The sequence below is a fragment of the Hyperolius riggenbachi genome, chromosome 7, assembly GCF_040937935.1.
Source record: "Hyperolius riggenbachi isolate aHypRig1 chromosome 7, aHypRig1.pri, whole genome shotgun sequence".
NCBI lineage: Eukaryota > Metazoa > Chordata > Amphibia > Anura > Hyperoliidae > Hyperolius > Hyperolius riggenbachi.
The window spans coordinates 75,336,191-75,353,404 of NC_090652.1; the positions used below are offsets into that span (position 1 = coordinate 75,336,191).

Sequence of the window (17,214 nt, forward strand, 5' to 3'; positions counted from 1 at the left end):
CCCGCCGGGGGGGGGGGGGGGGGACTTCAGAAGTCTTCAGGAGCCGAGTACTCCCGAAGACAGGCGGCTCCATACTGAGCACGTGCGAGTGCGTCATAGAGGGCGTGCGCAGTGTAGAGCGGGCCGTCTTCTGGAGCACTCAGGCTCCCGAAGCATTTCCAAAGCCTCCCTTCGGCGGGGAAACAGCGGTATTTGACCGAAACGGTCGAATACCGCTACGGGGGAGCCAGCGCAACAACAAGGACCGGGAGAGGAGAGGAAAAGATCTATGGGACCCAGAGCCTCCCTCTCCTTATGTGAGTATCTGACTTTTTTTTATTTAATTATCGGTTCCCATTCACTTTAACAGCTGGAGAGCCACATTTGCAGATCACTGGGCTAGGCTAATGAAAGTCATTGGCTGCAAACCCAGAGGAGCGATTGCGGTTAAAGCGGAATATAACCCAGCATTTCATCTTTGCTCTAAAACATTATTTACAGCATATTATATGCAACCAGATTTTTTTTTTTTACTAAACCAGCATTCGAAGGGTTACACACAGAGCTTAAAAGTTCAGTTCAGTGAATCCCATCCAACTTTAGATAATGCTATCTTGTGTTTACTTAAATGTATCAAGTGAGGAATGTGACACATTCTCTGACTGCTGAGAAGCAGCTGGAGACAGAGAGACACTGAAAGCATCTCGGCCTGCAATACAGCAATGAATAAAACCAGTTATTAATAAAATGCAAAGTCAGCTCACAAAGCAAAAAACTGTCCTTTTGGGAACCTATAACTTCTAAATGAATAATAATACTTATGCACAAATGCAAATATGATAACCGTATGGCATATAAAAAGTAGGAAAACCTGTTTTTATTGAATATTATGTCAGGGTTTTAAACCGCTTTAAGAAAATCCCAATCGTGGGACCTGCAGCATTTTTAGAGTGCTTGTAAGTTCCTAGCTGGAATCATTTTCTCTTTTTTTTATTCTTTCTGGTAGAAATTTTTAAAGGACAGGTCCGGGGTTAGGAAAAAAAATCTACTTCCTACAGCCCTGTCAGCTTATGTGTCCCTCGCCACAGCTCCGCTCCTAGCCAATGTTCTGGGGTCCCCTTCGTTGCAGATGGCAATTGGCATCTTCTGTGCCTGCACAAAGCTGCGCCACTTACGGTTGCGCTCCCCTGGTGCAGGTGCAGAAGATGCTTACCTGGCGAGGTCAGCATCTGCAATAGAGGGGACCCCGGGACACCTTCTGGGAGCGGAGCTGTGGCAGGGACACAGGGACTGGAGGAAGCCCCAGGTAAGTGTGTATATATATATATATATATATATATCTTGTATATATACTTTTTTTTTTTTAACCCCAGACCTGTCCTTTAAGTCTAGATAAAATATTGTACAGTATATTCACCTTTTTCACCCATCTCTTTAGCAGACGTTTTACAGATGAATCACAAAGAATTAGTTTTCCCCACTGCCCTAAGTACTTTGCATGGGCCCCGGGGACCACTATTAATTCTGGAGGAGACTTGGGGTGGGGGGATTGGTTTGCTCTAATCAATATTTTCATATCTGGTATGGGAGTCCCTGTCTTTCTCAGCCTTATCAATGCTGCTTTGTAACCTGTATTTAGTATGATAGATTTTTATTTACACAGCGCTACAGCCCCTAATAATTATAATCATTAAAACAAAATTGATTTTATGCTGTTAACATGTGATTAAACCGTCGGCTTTCATTTCAGCAATTTCTTTAACATAACATCAAAGTAGTAAGTTTAAATTACCCTTTTATTATCAATGCATCACTGTACCTTACTTAACCCTTTAGCAGCCAATTAATTTAGAGGGTTGCGAGTGCTCCAGGTCAATTTATTTTAGCACATTTTTTATTTCTTATTTGTTACTTTTCCTTGCTTCTAATTAGTACTGCTGTAATGTGTATTTATGGGCACTTGCCACTAGGGGGCAGTGTGAGACAATAACAAAGGACTTCTGCTTTCAGTGTCTATATTTTCTGCTAGCAGAGAGACATCATAGCATTCCAAGAGTTTACAGCACTACGAGTTCTTCCGGGTGAGGTAAAAAGCAGTGTACTGTATGTCAAACAAGATAACTCTGTTGAAGCTCATAATGGTTTAAAGAGAACCCCATGGTGAACCTATTAAAAAAAAAACAGATACTTGCCTAAGTAGAGGGAAACCTCTGGATCCCCCAGAGGCTTCCCTGTTCTCCTGCAGACCACCACCACTGTCCAGGACCCTTTTGAAGATTGCAACCTTGCTTCTCTTGGCGCACGAGTATGGCTGTGCTGCACCGTGCAAGCAAGATGCACAAGATGCCTGAAAAGTAGTACGGAGCTGCTTGTGGTCAAGCGGCTCCAGCTTACTGCACAGGTGCAGGCAGGCCCGGATTTACCTTAGAGGAGCCTATAGGCACAGATGTCCTGGCACCTTAGACTTTGCCCTATAGGAATCTATAAACCCCTGCTGAACCGCACCACAAGTGTGCAGGCTGTCCCAGCTGTCACTTTTCCCTTACTTCCCTTGCCCATCATAGGTAGCTAATACTAAGGGGCACCTGTAGCTACCTACAGGTGCCCCTTAGTATTAGGTAGCCAGACATACCCTCAACTTAGTACTTAGAGTTGCCCCCAAGTATTAAGTAGCTAAAGGAACCTCAATATTATGTAGCTAGTGGTGTCCCCAAGTATTAGGTAGCTAGAGGTGCCCCTGACAGAAGGGAGATCTCTTCAGTTGAACGCAGAGAGCAGGTTGAGTAATCTCTTATTTACTATCTCATCAGGACTCTGTATAGGGAAAGAGGGAGGGAGGCGCTCGGGGAGGGGAGTAGGCCGCCTCTCCATCATCAGGCGCCTATAGGCATCATCAGGTGCCCTACAGTGCCTTATGGTGAATACAGCCCTGGGTGCAGGTATACTCACACAGGCGCGGTAGGGCCATGCTTATGCATGAAGAGAAGCACAGCCACGCAACATATCCATCAAGCTCTTGTTGGATATGTTCCGGGGTTCACGCATGGTAACGGTGGCCAGGAGGACGCGAGAAGCCTCTGCAGGAACCAGAGGCTAGGTCAGTATCTGTTGGGGCACATATCAACTTGCCCAAACCCAAGGAAATAGTGGAAGAAGTGCTGAGAATTCAAGGTTGTGCAAATTTTACATTGCTTTTTGAGCAAATGTTTACAACATGGAACTAGACTACAATTATCAGCTATGGCATTTCTTTGACTGGTCCAAATCCAAGTTTCATAAAATCAACATAAAAGTGGAATTACCGTAACTTAAATTTATTAGCAACTTGCTGATTATTTCTAGACACATAGGTGAGCAAACCTGACGATCAATCATTGTGCCAGCTTATCACAGCGCTGACACACATGGTAGAGCGGTGTGATCCCAGCGATAAACAAGCACGGCTGGAAAATAGCGCAACAATGCAAGCAGGCAGTACAAAGCCTCCATTTAGGACTGCCAGATATGATGTTGACCTACAGATAAGCCTGTAACACCCCCTTTCCATGGGAGGCTGAACTGTGGGCTTGCTGGGCAATTTAACCTCCCGGCTGCCAACCACTAGAGTGCCTTTCAGCTGCAATTTCATGCAGTCAAATGGCAGCATATGGTAACACCATGAGTCATTGTTTGAAAAAAATGTGACTTGACCTACATAAGCAAAGGCGCAACTCCAAAGCAAAGGCGCAACTCCATGGGGGGGGGGGGGAGCATCTCCAACACCCATGCCAAGCGCTAGCAGGGTGCCTTGAAAAACAAATGGGAACAATCGAGAGCCCCTAATAGTGTAGTATATTAGCACAATTATGATTATCAGCATAAACCAGTGGTCCTCAAACTAAGGCCCGCGGGCTGAATGCGGCCGCCGAAGCTATTACACTGGCCCGCCAAACACAAAATCTATAACTTATAGATTTGGCCCACTGTACCTTTTAAATATCGTCTGCCCGCATATAGATTAGCAGTGCTGGCACCACCCATCCACATACTGTAGAAGCCAGCAAGCAGTCATTCGCTGGCTTCCAATCCAATTCTGCATCAGGTGACACTGCTGTCCAACTGGACGGCAGGTTGTCACCTGGGTATGCTTCACTGTCTGGTGCACAAAGACGTTCTTTGAGCGCCGCATGGCTGCTGCTGGGAGTTCTCCTCCAGGCATGATTGTGAGGAATCAATAACTAGGTTCAATGTAATGTTTTTCAACATTTTATGTATGTTCCGGCCCCCTGGCAGTCTGAAGTACGTTGACTCGGCACCCTTCAACGAAAAAGTTTGGGGACCTCTGGTATAGACAGAGGAAAAAAGTGCTCACAAAGGTGGGTGACCACTAAGGCAACCACTGTATCACCAGGTGGGGAGATTAGACCCGAGCCCACTCAGGTAAAGAAGTTGCTCTCTGTAGAAGGAAAGGAATTAGGGTAACACCCCTCCACCAGGGGTGAACTCAAGTGCATAGTTATACGTAGAACAGAGGCGCCAAAATAGTGTAAAATGAATTAAAAACAGTTTAAATGGGAAGTAGTGGTGGAATTACCTCCCCAAATAGACTAAACTTTCAAAGTTTCAGTTGAAAATTCTTTAATTGAAACTCCATACAATGCAACGCGTTTCACAGGTACTCACAGCTCTACAGCCCCTACTAATTGCAATCATTACTGCTTCATAAGGTAATAAAAAGGAGTAACTGTATACTTTTTTTCAGCCAGCAAAGTGCCTCTGTTTGCTGGCTGAAAAAGACAATACAGTTAGTCCTTTTTATTGCCTGATGAAGTCAGTGGCCATGAAACACATTGCATTGTGTGTAGTTTTGTTTAAAGAATTTTCCAACTGAAACGTTTTAGTCTAATTGGGGATGTAAGTCCACAGCTATCTCCCATTTTAAATTGTTTTTCATTTATTTTACAGTATTTTAGCAAGCGCCTGGCTTGTGCATGAGCAGCTGAAAGGCGGTGAATTCGCTACCTTCAGCCTCCAGCGGGAAAGGGGACTTGTGCTCGCTCTGTGCGCTGGCTGTTAACTACAGCGATATGCGGAGATTCTCAGCTTCCAGTGATGACCTTAATACCCGATTTCTCCGTCATTTTCATTTATATGCCATTAAAAAAATGTACATTTACATAATGTTACGTGCAAAAAATCTGTCTTTCCAGTAAAACATTTTATTATACATTTTATCTTGTGCCGCATAATTATTATCTGACTCTTTCCACGGAAGTAAATAAAAGCTTGCGCACAGCTGAGCTTCACCTGTGACTCCGCTGCTTAGCCTAGAGCGCCGTCAATCTATTTATTTTTAAAAAAACATGGGCTCTGACAATCTGGTGGGATGCCGGGCAAGTTCCTGTGCATACGTGTATGTTCAGTGTGCAGAAACCTACTTTTTACATTCCCGCGACTCTCTAATAATGCAAAATTTAGTTTTTACTTGAGTGGTTCACCAGCTTCAACTTTAAGTGCTGTAAGCAATTAAACAATGTTACTAGTAATAAACATTTCAAATAGGAAGGCAAAATGACAGCACAAGTACAAGTTGAAAAGAGTGGATAAAGCAGGAATGAAGGAGGTGAGAAACGGGGGGGGGGGGGGGGGGGATGAAATGAGAAGGAATGTGGCCCAGAGCGCAGGAAGGTGAGGTTTGGAGATGAGGGAAGGAACACATTCTGCATTTAAAGGATTCCTGAGCCAAACAAATATCTTTAACCTTCCTGGCAGTAATCCCGAGCAAGGCTCGAGGTGAAAAAAAGATGATGTTAGCAGTATCCCAAGCCTGGCTCGGGGTTCCTTCCTGGAGGTGTATGCAGGGCGTTTGTAACTCACCTCCCCTGGGATCCATACGCTGGCAGCCAATCTTCTTCCGGTCCTCGGAGTCTCTCGATCTCTCGGGTGAGATTGACATTTGTCACATGATGACAGACAGCAATCTCACCATAAGGGTAAAGTGCCACCCAGAGGGCCATTGGGAGAGGTCAAAGGACTAGGTATGGAAAAAAATATTGAGCTTTAAATAAAATTCAGTAAACAAAGGATAATTTCACAAGTGTCTTATTACTGCTGTTAAAAAAAAAGAAATAAGGGCATCATAAAGTACTGTATATTCTGGCGTATAAGACTACTTTTTAACCTTTGAAAGTCTTCTGAAAAGTCAGGGGTCGTTTTATACGCCAGGTGTCATTGATGAAGGGTGATACCCCCTATCCTGTTACCGCCTCTCAGATCTCGTTGCTAAGGACTGTAGTGAAGCGGCGCCGGCGCACATGTGCGAGATCTGAGAGGCTGAGAAGGAGGTAAATAGGATACAAGAGTGGGCCAGACGAGTGAAAGAGGCGTGTTTTATGGGCACAGTGCGATCTTCCATACCGCTCTGATACACAGGTAGACAGGGAGAGCTGACCAATCCTCTTAGCGAGAGTTGACCAATCCAACCAGTCAATCGCCTACATAGTTACATAGTTACTTTGGTTGAAAAAAGACATACGTCCATCGAGTTCAGCCTATATAATGTTATATACTGGGTACCACATACAGTACAGCACCACTATCTGTTCATACATAGCATCTGTTTTTATGATTTATTTATTTTTTATTTGGTGTGCGTTGGAAGGGGGTAGTCTTATACGGCAAGTATATCCCAAACTCTATATTTTAACTGCAATAGTTGGGGGGGGGGGTCATCTTATACACCGGAAAATACAGGTAACTAAAATGTATCCTAAGTATGCAAGTAAATCTTTATATTTGACTATTAAAATTATTAGAGATCTTCAACTGATAATAACATTGAACAGCTGCGTTGTCTGCGGCCGGGGATCATTTCAGTCATTATTCCCCATCAGGCCAGCAGGTGGATGTCTCCGATTGGTGTACAGTGACTCGTGGTGTGTGAAAACTGTACATCTGCTGCCCTGCTCATACCTGACCTGAATGGCCACAGTATTTTATAATCCTGGACACATTACATTTGCTGGGCCATTACATGTGTGGCAAGAGTAGCCTGTTGTCTAGAGTCATGACCTTTCATTAAAATCATGAAACAAGTCCCGGTTTAATATAGAATAGAGTGCCACACAGCTAAGATCATCATTTTTTACACAACGGACCTTCTTTTGTGAGTGTTTACTTAGGTCTCCCTGCTCTACTCAGGGCCACTTCAGGTCATATAGATATCCACTTCCTTTTAATTGCATTGCACCTTTATGACCACAATTCCCTATCCAGGAATTAATAGATCACAGACAATCCTTTCTACCTTCCAATAACTAAAAAATTGCATGTAAGAATCCCAGGTGAATAAGCTGTGCATACACTGTATTAAAGGACCACTCCAGACAAAAGAGTAAGAAGTTAAAATCTGAAAGAACCGACAGGTTTTGGACTAGTCCATCTCCTCATGGTGGATTCTCGGAGTTTTCTTTGTTTTCAAAAACATTTCCTGAATGGCAGTTTAACTGCCAAAATAGTAAAACACCCACCAAGCCTCCCTACTCACTTGAACACTATTGTGGCAGTTAGACTTAGCAACTGCTCTTCAGGAACTGCTCTTGAATACAAAGAAAACCCTGAGAATCCCTCATGAGGAGATGGACTAGTCCAAAACCTGTCGGTTTTGTTCTCTTAAAGTGTATCTGAACTCTGCATGAATTTTTAACTACTTCAGAACCCCGCTGATTGAAATCTACACCCTGTTTTGATGGCTATCTGGCTGCCAGGGCGTAGATTTCAATAAACCGACGCCGCGCATTCTCAACTATTTCGTCGCTCCCAACGATCTCGCAGCTGTATCCCCGCCACAGATCACTTACTCTGCTGTCTCTATAACGGCAGAGCACTGTGAGCGGGTGAGGAGCTAATTTCATTGGCTTCTGACCCTGTCTATCAACGTAAGCAGCTCCCATTGGCTTATATTGATAGGCAGGGTCAGGAGCCAATGGAAGCGGCTCCTGACCGGCTCACAGGAACTCTGCCCTCATAGAGAGGCAGAGTGGGTGGCCCAGGTTCCCGGCTTGCAGCGGGTATGTGCGGCGATTCGGCATTATTCGTCGGTGTTCTGCCGTTTCTGTACCAGCGGTCTCTGGTCCTTAAAGAGAACCCGAGGTGGGGATCTTAGAATGAAATCTATATACAGAGGCTGGGTCTGGCTATAGTGCCCAGCCTCTGTTGCTATTTAAATCCCCCCTAAGTCCCCCCTGCACTCCGCTCTAGCCCATAAATTACAGCCGCGCTGTCGGGCAATGTTTACCTAGCTAATGTCACTCACACCGCTCCCCCCGCCTCCTGCAGAGCGCCGGTCCCCGCCCGCGTCCCTTCCCTCCAATCAGCGGCGAGGGAAGGGACCAGGGCGGGGACCGGCGCTCTGCAGGAGGCGGGGGATCGGCGTGAGTAACACTAGGGAGGTAAATACAGCTCGCTGCGACACGCTGTGTGTCGCCAGCGCGGCTGTAATTTATGGGGGAGAGCGGAGCGCAGGGGGGACTTAGGGGGGATTCAAATAGCAACAGAGGCTGGGCACTATAGCCAGACCCAGCCTCTGTGAATAGATTTTGTTCTAAGATCCCCACCTCAGGTTCTCTTTAAAGAGGCAGAGACCGCTGGTACTTAAAGGACCTCTATCATGAAAATCTTAAAATTTAAAATACATGTAAACATATACAAATAGGAAGAACGTTTCTTCCAGAGTAAAATGAGCTATAAATTACTTTTCTCCTATTTTTCTGCCACTTACAACAAGTAGTAGAAGTCTGATATTACCGACAGATTTTGTACTAGCCCATCTTCTTATGGTGGGGTCTCAGGGTTTTCTTTATTTTTAAAAGCACTTAGTGAATAGCTGTTGCTCCGTCCAACTGCCAAAAAAGTGCGCAGTGATCAGGGAGGCTGGCCAGCATCTTTGTATAAATCTTTTTCAGATCATGTCTTTATAAAGAATAAAGGCCATGTTGAGAATCCCCCACGAAGAGATGGACTAACCCAAAACCTGTCGGTAATGTCAGATTTCTAATACTTACTGTAAGTGACAGCAACATGGGAGAGAAGTAATTTATGGCTCATTTTACTCTGGGAGATATGTACTTCTTATTTGTGTGTGTTTTTAAATTTTAAGATTTTCGCAACAGTTCCTCTTTAAGTGGTTAAAGTAAAAGATGTTTGCATGTTCTCCACTAAATCTTGATTATATACTAGAAATGGCTAATGATTAGTTAATAATTGTTGCTTGCATGCAAATTTATTGGAAATGATATGAGCTAAGAAATCGGATAATGAAATGCACTGTTGAAAGACCCACCTCAAGTTGGCAGATGAGGTCACCATGATTGCAGGACTGGCCCACAAGTCCTTAGGCAGCTGCCTTGGTTGCCTTGTGGCTAGTCCGGCTCTGCAGAGATAAGATCAAGTAGAGCAAGGTTTAGTTAAAATTTGCTTGAAAGGGTTGTTTTTCTTCTTTACAATGTATCATGTTTAGGCAGAGCAGGATCATGCACAAGGCAACCTATGCAGGTGCCTGGGGTCCAGTGGGTATCAGGGGGCCCATCTGTTTCTTTATCTGAGCCCTCTCCAATATCAAATTACCAAAAGGACCATAAGGGTGAGCCAAAGCTGCTATGTTGCCTAGGGCCCCATTTCATCTTCATCCACCTCTGTGTTTAGTACTAGAAAATGAAGATTACAGCGTATTGATGCACTGCAGTCATAAACACAAGCACATAGTAGAGCATAAAAGTCAATCATAAAAACCTCATGAGCTCTAGGATGATCATTTTTCCTGGTAGGAACTGATCCCAATACCTTGGTACTGCAACGGTAATGCAATCATGGTTTTCTGAAGATCTAATGTTTCACTGGCCAACAATAAATATGTTATGCTAAGAAGCCCCCTCTACTGACTGGTGGGTGCTGCTGGTGCCAGTCCCCTGACCTGGTAGACTAAACCTGGTCAACATGTAAATCCAACAGTAAGGAGGAGACGGCATACCAATGGCTAATGTAATAAAGCAAGTGTATTAAGAGTATCAAATATATAACATGTTGTGTACTTTATACGCCAATACACTTTTTTTTTGCATCAGCTCTTAAATGGAATCCTGTAACGATTGTGGAATTCCCTCCATGATCAGCGCACAAGACGTGCGCTGACACTGCGGAAATCCTCCACAAGCGTGTAATTTGAGGGAACCCAGCAAAAGGTGCAATGCACCTGTAGAGGGAAATTCCTGTCGACAGGTGGAGCTGTGGAGTGCAGAGGAACAGCTCCTCTGCCCTACCACACACGCCAGACAGGAATTGTACGAAGGGAAGAAACGCAGGGCAAGATAGCCCTGAAAGAGAGAGATCAAAGCGACAGAGGGTATGTGTGTCCACCAAACTAGTCGTCACCCTGCGACGATGAACACACAACCATGAAGATAAAGTGAGAAGGCAATCGCCAGAGATGGTGATTGCTAACAGCGACACAAGTCCGAATAAGCACAGATGAGGAATGTATGTATGTCCACCAATCTAGCCGCCAACCTGCGACGGCGGACACACAACAAAGGAAACCGAGTGAGAACGCAATCGCCTGAGAAGCGATTGCGAAAGAGATTGAGCAAAGGGACAGATTGTATGTGTGTGCACCAAACTAGTCGCCAACCCGCGAAGGTGCATACACAACAGCAGATATGAAGTAGGAACGCAATCGCGGGAGAGGCGATTGCCAGAGGTGACACAAGGCTACAGCAAGGCAGAGCACGAGAGTAGCAAAGGCACAGCAAATCATACAATGAGAAGATAAGGAAAATAACAAATGCTAACTAAACGCGAACACCGCACTCATTCGCAACAGTGCACGCGTTTATGCGCGGTCTCCGCGTGATAAGCACAACAGAGACAAGCACGCCTAACTAACCACCGACAGACAAACATGAAACAGAGGATGCGAGCGCTTGCTTAACGGTTACCTCACCGAGCCTCCAGCAAGCGTTGATAGCAGACAAGGCAGATACACGTAAACAGGAATAAGCGAGAGAGATGGATCCACAGCACTAGCGCAAGGCGAGTGCGATCCAAGTATAGCAAGAGAGATGGAGATCAGATGGATCCACAGCACTAGTGCAAGGCGAGTGCGATCCAGGAAAGACAGATTAGATGAGATAGCTGGTAGCAACTGCTGCTCCAGCTATACTCCAAGAACAAAGATCAGAACGACTTCCTGTCGACCACCGCTGGGACAGAACAGTCGCAACAGACAAACAAAACAGATAAGCAATCCTAACTGCACTAGGGAACCTGCCTAGTGCAGTCCCAGGAATGACTCTAGGCTAATCTTCAAACAAAGAGCAAGGCTGACACTCCAAGAGTGTTTCACAGGACTAACCCTTATGACCAACAATGGACTCTGGGAAACATAGCTCTTTATAGAGCAAGCCTACAAAGGATGTGGCTAGGCAATCTGCATGACAAACGTATGCAAATTCCTCAGCAGCAAGCTGCACAACTGACAAAACGTCTCTCTTCCAGAGACCTACAGAATGCAGACCTGAACAGTGGTCAAAAGGCTGCCTGCCTGCGCAGGCAGCCGAGCGGATTCTCACAAATCCAAGGTATATGGAGGCTGCCATATTTATTTTCTTGTAAACAATGCCAGTTGCCTGGCAGCCCTGTTGATCATCTGGCATAAGTAGTGTCTGAGTCAAAACCCTGGAACCCCTGAAAGAAGCATATGGCTAATCCAGTAAAATCTGAGTCAGCTGAGTCAGAGTACCTGATCTGCTGCATGCTTGTTCAGAGTCTATGGCTAAATGTATTAGAGACACAGGATCAGGAGGACTGCCAGGTAACTGGTATTGTTTAAAAGGAAATAAATATGGCAGCCTCCATATCCCTCTCACCTTGGGTTCCCTTTAATTCCATTGGCCCTTTATTATAACGCTAAGCAGGGCCGGTTCTCTAATGAAGCAAGGTGAAACATTTGCATCAGACGGCAGAGATTACAGGGGCAGCATTTTCGTGCTGTGTTTACACTAACAGCATGCAGTCAGAGTAGGAAGAGAATGAGACTCACAAACTCAGCCAGCCAGTGTGCTATTGTGTTGAGCTGCAGCATGTCATGTGAGAACATTAATTGAAGCAGAGTAAATTGTCGGGTGCTGTGCGATCATTCCAAATCAGGTGTGTGGGAAGGGGGGTGCATCCTTACAAGTTTGCCTCGGGCAGCAAAAAGTCTAGAAATGGCCCTGATGCTAAGATAGGTTATCTTGCCTCCTCAGTGTTTGTATTTGACAAAACAAGCTGTAAAATTGGGCTTTTGCCTCCTACTTCTTCTTATCAGATCTTCCTCTATATGTTTAGAAGGAAAAAAAAAAGATGAGCAGCTATCATGATCCAAATCAACCAATTATACAGTGGATTTGATGACTAGTTGTGAAGGGCCACAGGTTGCTAGGGGTTCCAACACCTCTTTAATACCAAGCTTTGGTCTAGCATGCCAAGTGCATCCATTTTTTTTTTCATTTGTCGGTATTGTCTCATTGATGTGTAATTGCGATCTTAGTGTTTTCTTCCTATTAATGAAAGTTTGTTATTTCTCTTCTAGTGTTCAGTAGAAGACAAGAACATGGCAGCATCATCCTCCCTGTTATATTTGGCATCATATGTTTAGTGGGCATCATTGGTAACTGCATAGTTATCTACACGATCAATAAAAAGCCTAAGGGCAACCACAACATTGCCGATATCTTCATAGTGAGCCTGTCGGTAACTGATCTCCTTTTCCTACTCGGAATGCCCTTCTTAATCCATCAGTTGCTGGGCAATGGAGTATGGCACTTTGGAGCTACCATGTGCACTATAATTACTGCTCTTGATGCCAACAGCCAGTTTGCCGGCACCTACATTCTCACCGCCATGTCTGTTGACCGCTACTTGGCCACAGTTCATCCAATTCGCTCTTCATACGTGAGGACCACTTGTGCTGCAGCCATGGTTATCCTTCTGTTGTGCCTCTGTTCCCTGATTACCATCATCCCAGTTTTCATGTACACCCAGCTCATCGAGCTTCCAGATGGCAATGCAGGATGTGGCATCATCTTGCCCAACTTATCTATCGACATCTACTGGTACACACTCTACCAATTCTTCTTGGCCTTTGTTATTCCACTACTTATCATCTGTGTAGTCTACATCAAGATCCAGAAGCACATCTCCTGCATGGTGGTCCCTCTTCCCCAAAGGAATTTCCGAATGAGGTCCAAGAAGATCACTAGAACATCGGTAACAATTTGTTCAGCATTCTTTATTTGTTGGGCACCTTATTACATTCTCCAGCTGGTGCACCTGAAAGTTGAGGATCCATCTGTGGCTTTCCTCTACGCTTACAACGTGGCCATCAGTCTTGGCTATGCCAACAGCTGCATAAACCCTTTTATTTACATTGTGCTGAGTGACACCTTCAAGAGGCATCTTATCAAAGCCGTGTGCCCCAGTCAACAGCTTAGGAGGAACGAGAGGAATGCAACCAGTGAAGTCAGCCCTTCTGTTAGGTTGGGCTCTGTTCCAACTCAAGAGACCTCCTTAAGCATGATGTACTCCAATAACATTGACAATTTAATGTCCTTATCGGTTTCGGTCCCATGATCACCAGACAGAGCCTGGATGTCAATGCTGAAGTATTATCGCTTGCAGCACCCTCAGGACCTCAAATGAAGCCTTCAATCAGTTGTTGTTTCATTCCAATTTCCAGATCTGAATGTCTTCCTGCTAGATCCTACTGGAAGCTAAATCTGTTTTGCGGTTTGAGAATAAGAGGCACGGTCACAGCAGCAGTGTGGGGTGGCAACCATAAATGGACCAATGGTCATGGCCACCCAGCTCTGACACCGAGTCAGGGATGCTCACTAGTTTTGTTCTCATTATACTAAGGAGTCATAAATCTGATATGTTTATTAGCTGGAAAAGGCCTGTAAGGTTGTGCACGGCACTGCTATGAAAGTTCTGTTATTCCTGAAACATGGATTCTGTTTGGGACTGGGGAGCAAAGGACCTTGGCTATGCATCTACACCAAACAGGTTAAAACGATTAGAGTTTTGTAAAAGTAGAGTGCTGAGCTTGTGGCCTTGACACGAAGAATGTTGAGTACCCCTTGTTTAAAAAAAATAACAATACTAACAATAACAAAACAAGTATGATCTTGTTCAGGAGCATATCCGTTTTTTTTAAAGTGTTCATGCTGGACTATGTAAGACATTGTGTCCTTGTGTGTATCTGTGACAAATAGGCTGGCTCATATTTTATGAATATTCCACTGATACTCATACCACTGTGTCATTGGGCAGTCTGTAAATATTATCCGTTGGAAACAAAGTATACGTCAAAAAGAAAGTCTCTGTTTTTTGTGTGTCCATTGTGCCCTGATGGACATTGCTGGCATTCCCATCTGCCTTAGTCCTCCATTGGAAAACATGGAATATACTCTGCTAAGAGCTGAACCTCGTGGTTGAAAGATCTTGCATGATTTCTCCAGCAGACCTAAGACTGGAGGACGACCATTCCAACAGAGTCACAGAGAGAAAAAACACATTCCTAAATATCATTGGTTATGCTAAAACTCAGTTTCCTTATATGTTGCAGCTTAATATGCTGCCATCTTGCTTTTACAATTTTTTTGTTATTTGCTGTACATATTTCTAACAGCTACTGAAGATACTAAATGGTTATTATCTCTGTCTCTGAGCTCCTCTTCTAGATGTCTGCTTACTCTAAAGTTGGCCGGACATACATTATTCAAACTGTCTGCCACTAGGACTGACCATTGGACAGATCACTTTCTCATCAAATCTGATCAGAAAGTGATGTATTGCCTGCCGACACACTGGGCAGCGATTTCCAATAAATTTCAGGATGCATGCCTGTGATTTCACCTTGTCTGTGTGCAATGTTGGAGGCATACCTGTCATGCCGGTGTGAATCCTGGCCTCCTCCAGTGTCTTGCATCACCACAAGCACCTGTACCAGGTGACATCACAACAAGCACCGGTGTCATGGTACAAACGCTAACGGTGATGCCAGACACTGTGGCATGACAGGTGAGCTTCAAACACTGCAAATAGGCAATTTGGTCACATTGGCTGGAGGCCTGTTGGTTGTCGGGAAATCAAACGCCGTCACCGCCGCGCACCCAATCAAGCCCTTGCGAATGGGATTTTCCAGCATTCCTGATTGATCCTTTTGGTTCATTTTAGATTGAAATCGATTTAAAGGGATACTGTAGGGAGGTTGGGGGAAAATGAGCTGAACTTACCCGGGGCTTCTAATGGTCCCCCGCAGACATCCTGTGCCCGCGCAGCCACTCACCGATGCTCCGGCCCCGCCTCCGGTTCACTTCTGGAATTTCTGACTTTAAAATCAGAAAACCACTGCGCCTGCGTTACCGTGTCCTCGCTCCCGCTGATGTCACCAGGAGCGTACAGCGCAGGCACAGACCATACTGGGCCTGCGCTGTGCGCTCTTGATGACATCAGCGGGATCGAGCACACGGCAAAGCAGGCGCAGTGGTTCTCTGACTTTAAAGTCAGAAATTCCAGAGGTGAACTGGAGGCGGGGCAGGAGCATCAGTGAGTGGCTGTGCAGGCACAGGATGTCTGCGGGGGACCGTTAGAAGCCCCGGGTAAGTTCAACTCATTTTCCCCCGACCCCCTACAGTATCCTTTTAAGGATCGATCGGGTGGCCCTATTGTGGCATCGATTCTCCTCCAAATCACTCAAATTATCAGATCGGAAGGTCAATCAGCCCCCAAAATCAAGCAATGAATGGGCACCCTACCTTTTATCAAGGTCAAACACTGAGGCCGGTTTCACACTTAAAACCAACGTTATAGGTGTGGTGCGAATCGCATCGCACCATAACGTCAAAAATAGCCTTTAGATATTTCCGTGGCAATGTACGATAATCTCGAATCTGGCTGCAAGCCATAAGTGAGGCTCTCTAGCACTCACTTACTGTGGCAGAAATAGGAAGTGCACAGAAATATATTGCCAAAATATGCTTCCGTGCATGCGCAACGCATTCGCTAACGTCTGACAGTTTAAAATATATGCAGTGCCATAGACTTACATGACTTCAGGTCTCCACATGCTGCTGTGGGTGGTTGCCAATAACGTGCTGTTGTTGTCGCGATAAATCGGGTACTTCCAGCACATAGCACCGTGGAAGGTCTGTTATGCCCATAGGTTTTCATTGCTTTAGCGTTACCCTGCTGTAAAGAGTAACGTAACGTAATGAAAACGTCCCACTCTAAACGGGGCCTGAGGCAATTACTATTTACACAGCTTGAAATGAAAGATATTAAAGGAACACTATCGATCAACATGTTTTTTTCAATTGAGATTGGAATTGTTTGGGAAGTGCTTTTAAGTACTGGTGAATACATTTAAATGGTTATTTCTTTGTTTACTGTTACCAAATTCCTTTCACACTTCAGTGTCGCCAATTCTGATGGCAGAGTGAACCATGATGGGAGGGGGAATTCCCTCACGCTTCATTTGTTAACACTAGGAGCTTGATTCACAAAAGCGCGCTAAAGCAAGGTTTGCACGCGTAAAGATTTACTAGCGCGCACTAACGAAGGTTGTCACGAACACTTTGCCGCGTTACTGCACACACGCCTGCAAACCTTCACACGCGTTACATTGCGCGCTAAACGCATAGCACAGTCGTACTGTGCTTTAGCACGCTTTTGTGAATTAAGCCCTATGTGTGAGAGAAAGCTGTCTGCAGAAAGCAGAGGAAATGTAACTTATGAGCAACATAAACATTTGTAATAGTATGTAAAACCTGACAACTGACAGGCTTTTCATATAACTCTGCTTCAATATTACACTGTTCTTATCATGTCAGACTGTAGAGATTCGCCTATGCAAATGAGACATTCCAAACATTGCTAAAATCTACACACAGTAAATTACAGCTTTTGACTCTGATATTTAACATGAAAAGTAGGAAAAATGTTTACACAGCTACTTGGACTTTATTTGTACATTGTCATTTTAGAACACTTGGTTTGATAGTGTTCCTTTAACAAACAAAACAAATGGATGTGGTACTCTTTGGTTGCATAGAAGTTCCTCAGTTCAGGTATATTTCATGCGTGCTTTAAGTGGTTTGAAACCTTGTCAATTAAATATATGTAAAATAACTAATAAATGCATACTACCCCCTTTCTTTCTCC

At 44.7% G+C, this 17,214-nt stretch overlaps 1 protein-coding gene across 3 annotated transcripts in view; it reads left to right on the forward strand.

Annotated features, from left to right (window-relative positions):
* LOC137525557 (melanin-concentrating hormone receptor 1-like) overlaps positions 1-14,909 on the forward strand; it is a 122,457-nt gene extending 107,548 nt beyond the window's left edge. For all 3 annotated transcript variants that reach the window (XM_068246689.1, XM_068246688.1, XM_068246691.1), the window contains exon 3: positions 12,584-14,909. In XM_068246689.1, coding sequence (XP_068102790.1) covers positions 12,584-13,623 — 1,040 coding nt within the window. In that variant the 3' untranslated portion in view covers positions 13,624-14,909. The remainder of the gene's footprint in view (positions 1-12,583) is intronic.
* The last annotated feature ends 2,305 nt before the right edge of the window (positions 14,910-17,214 follow it).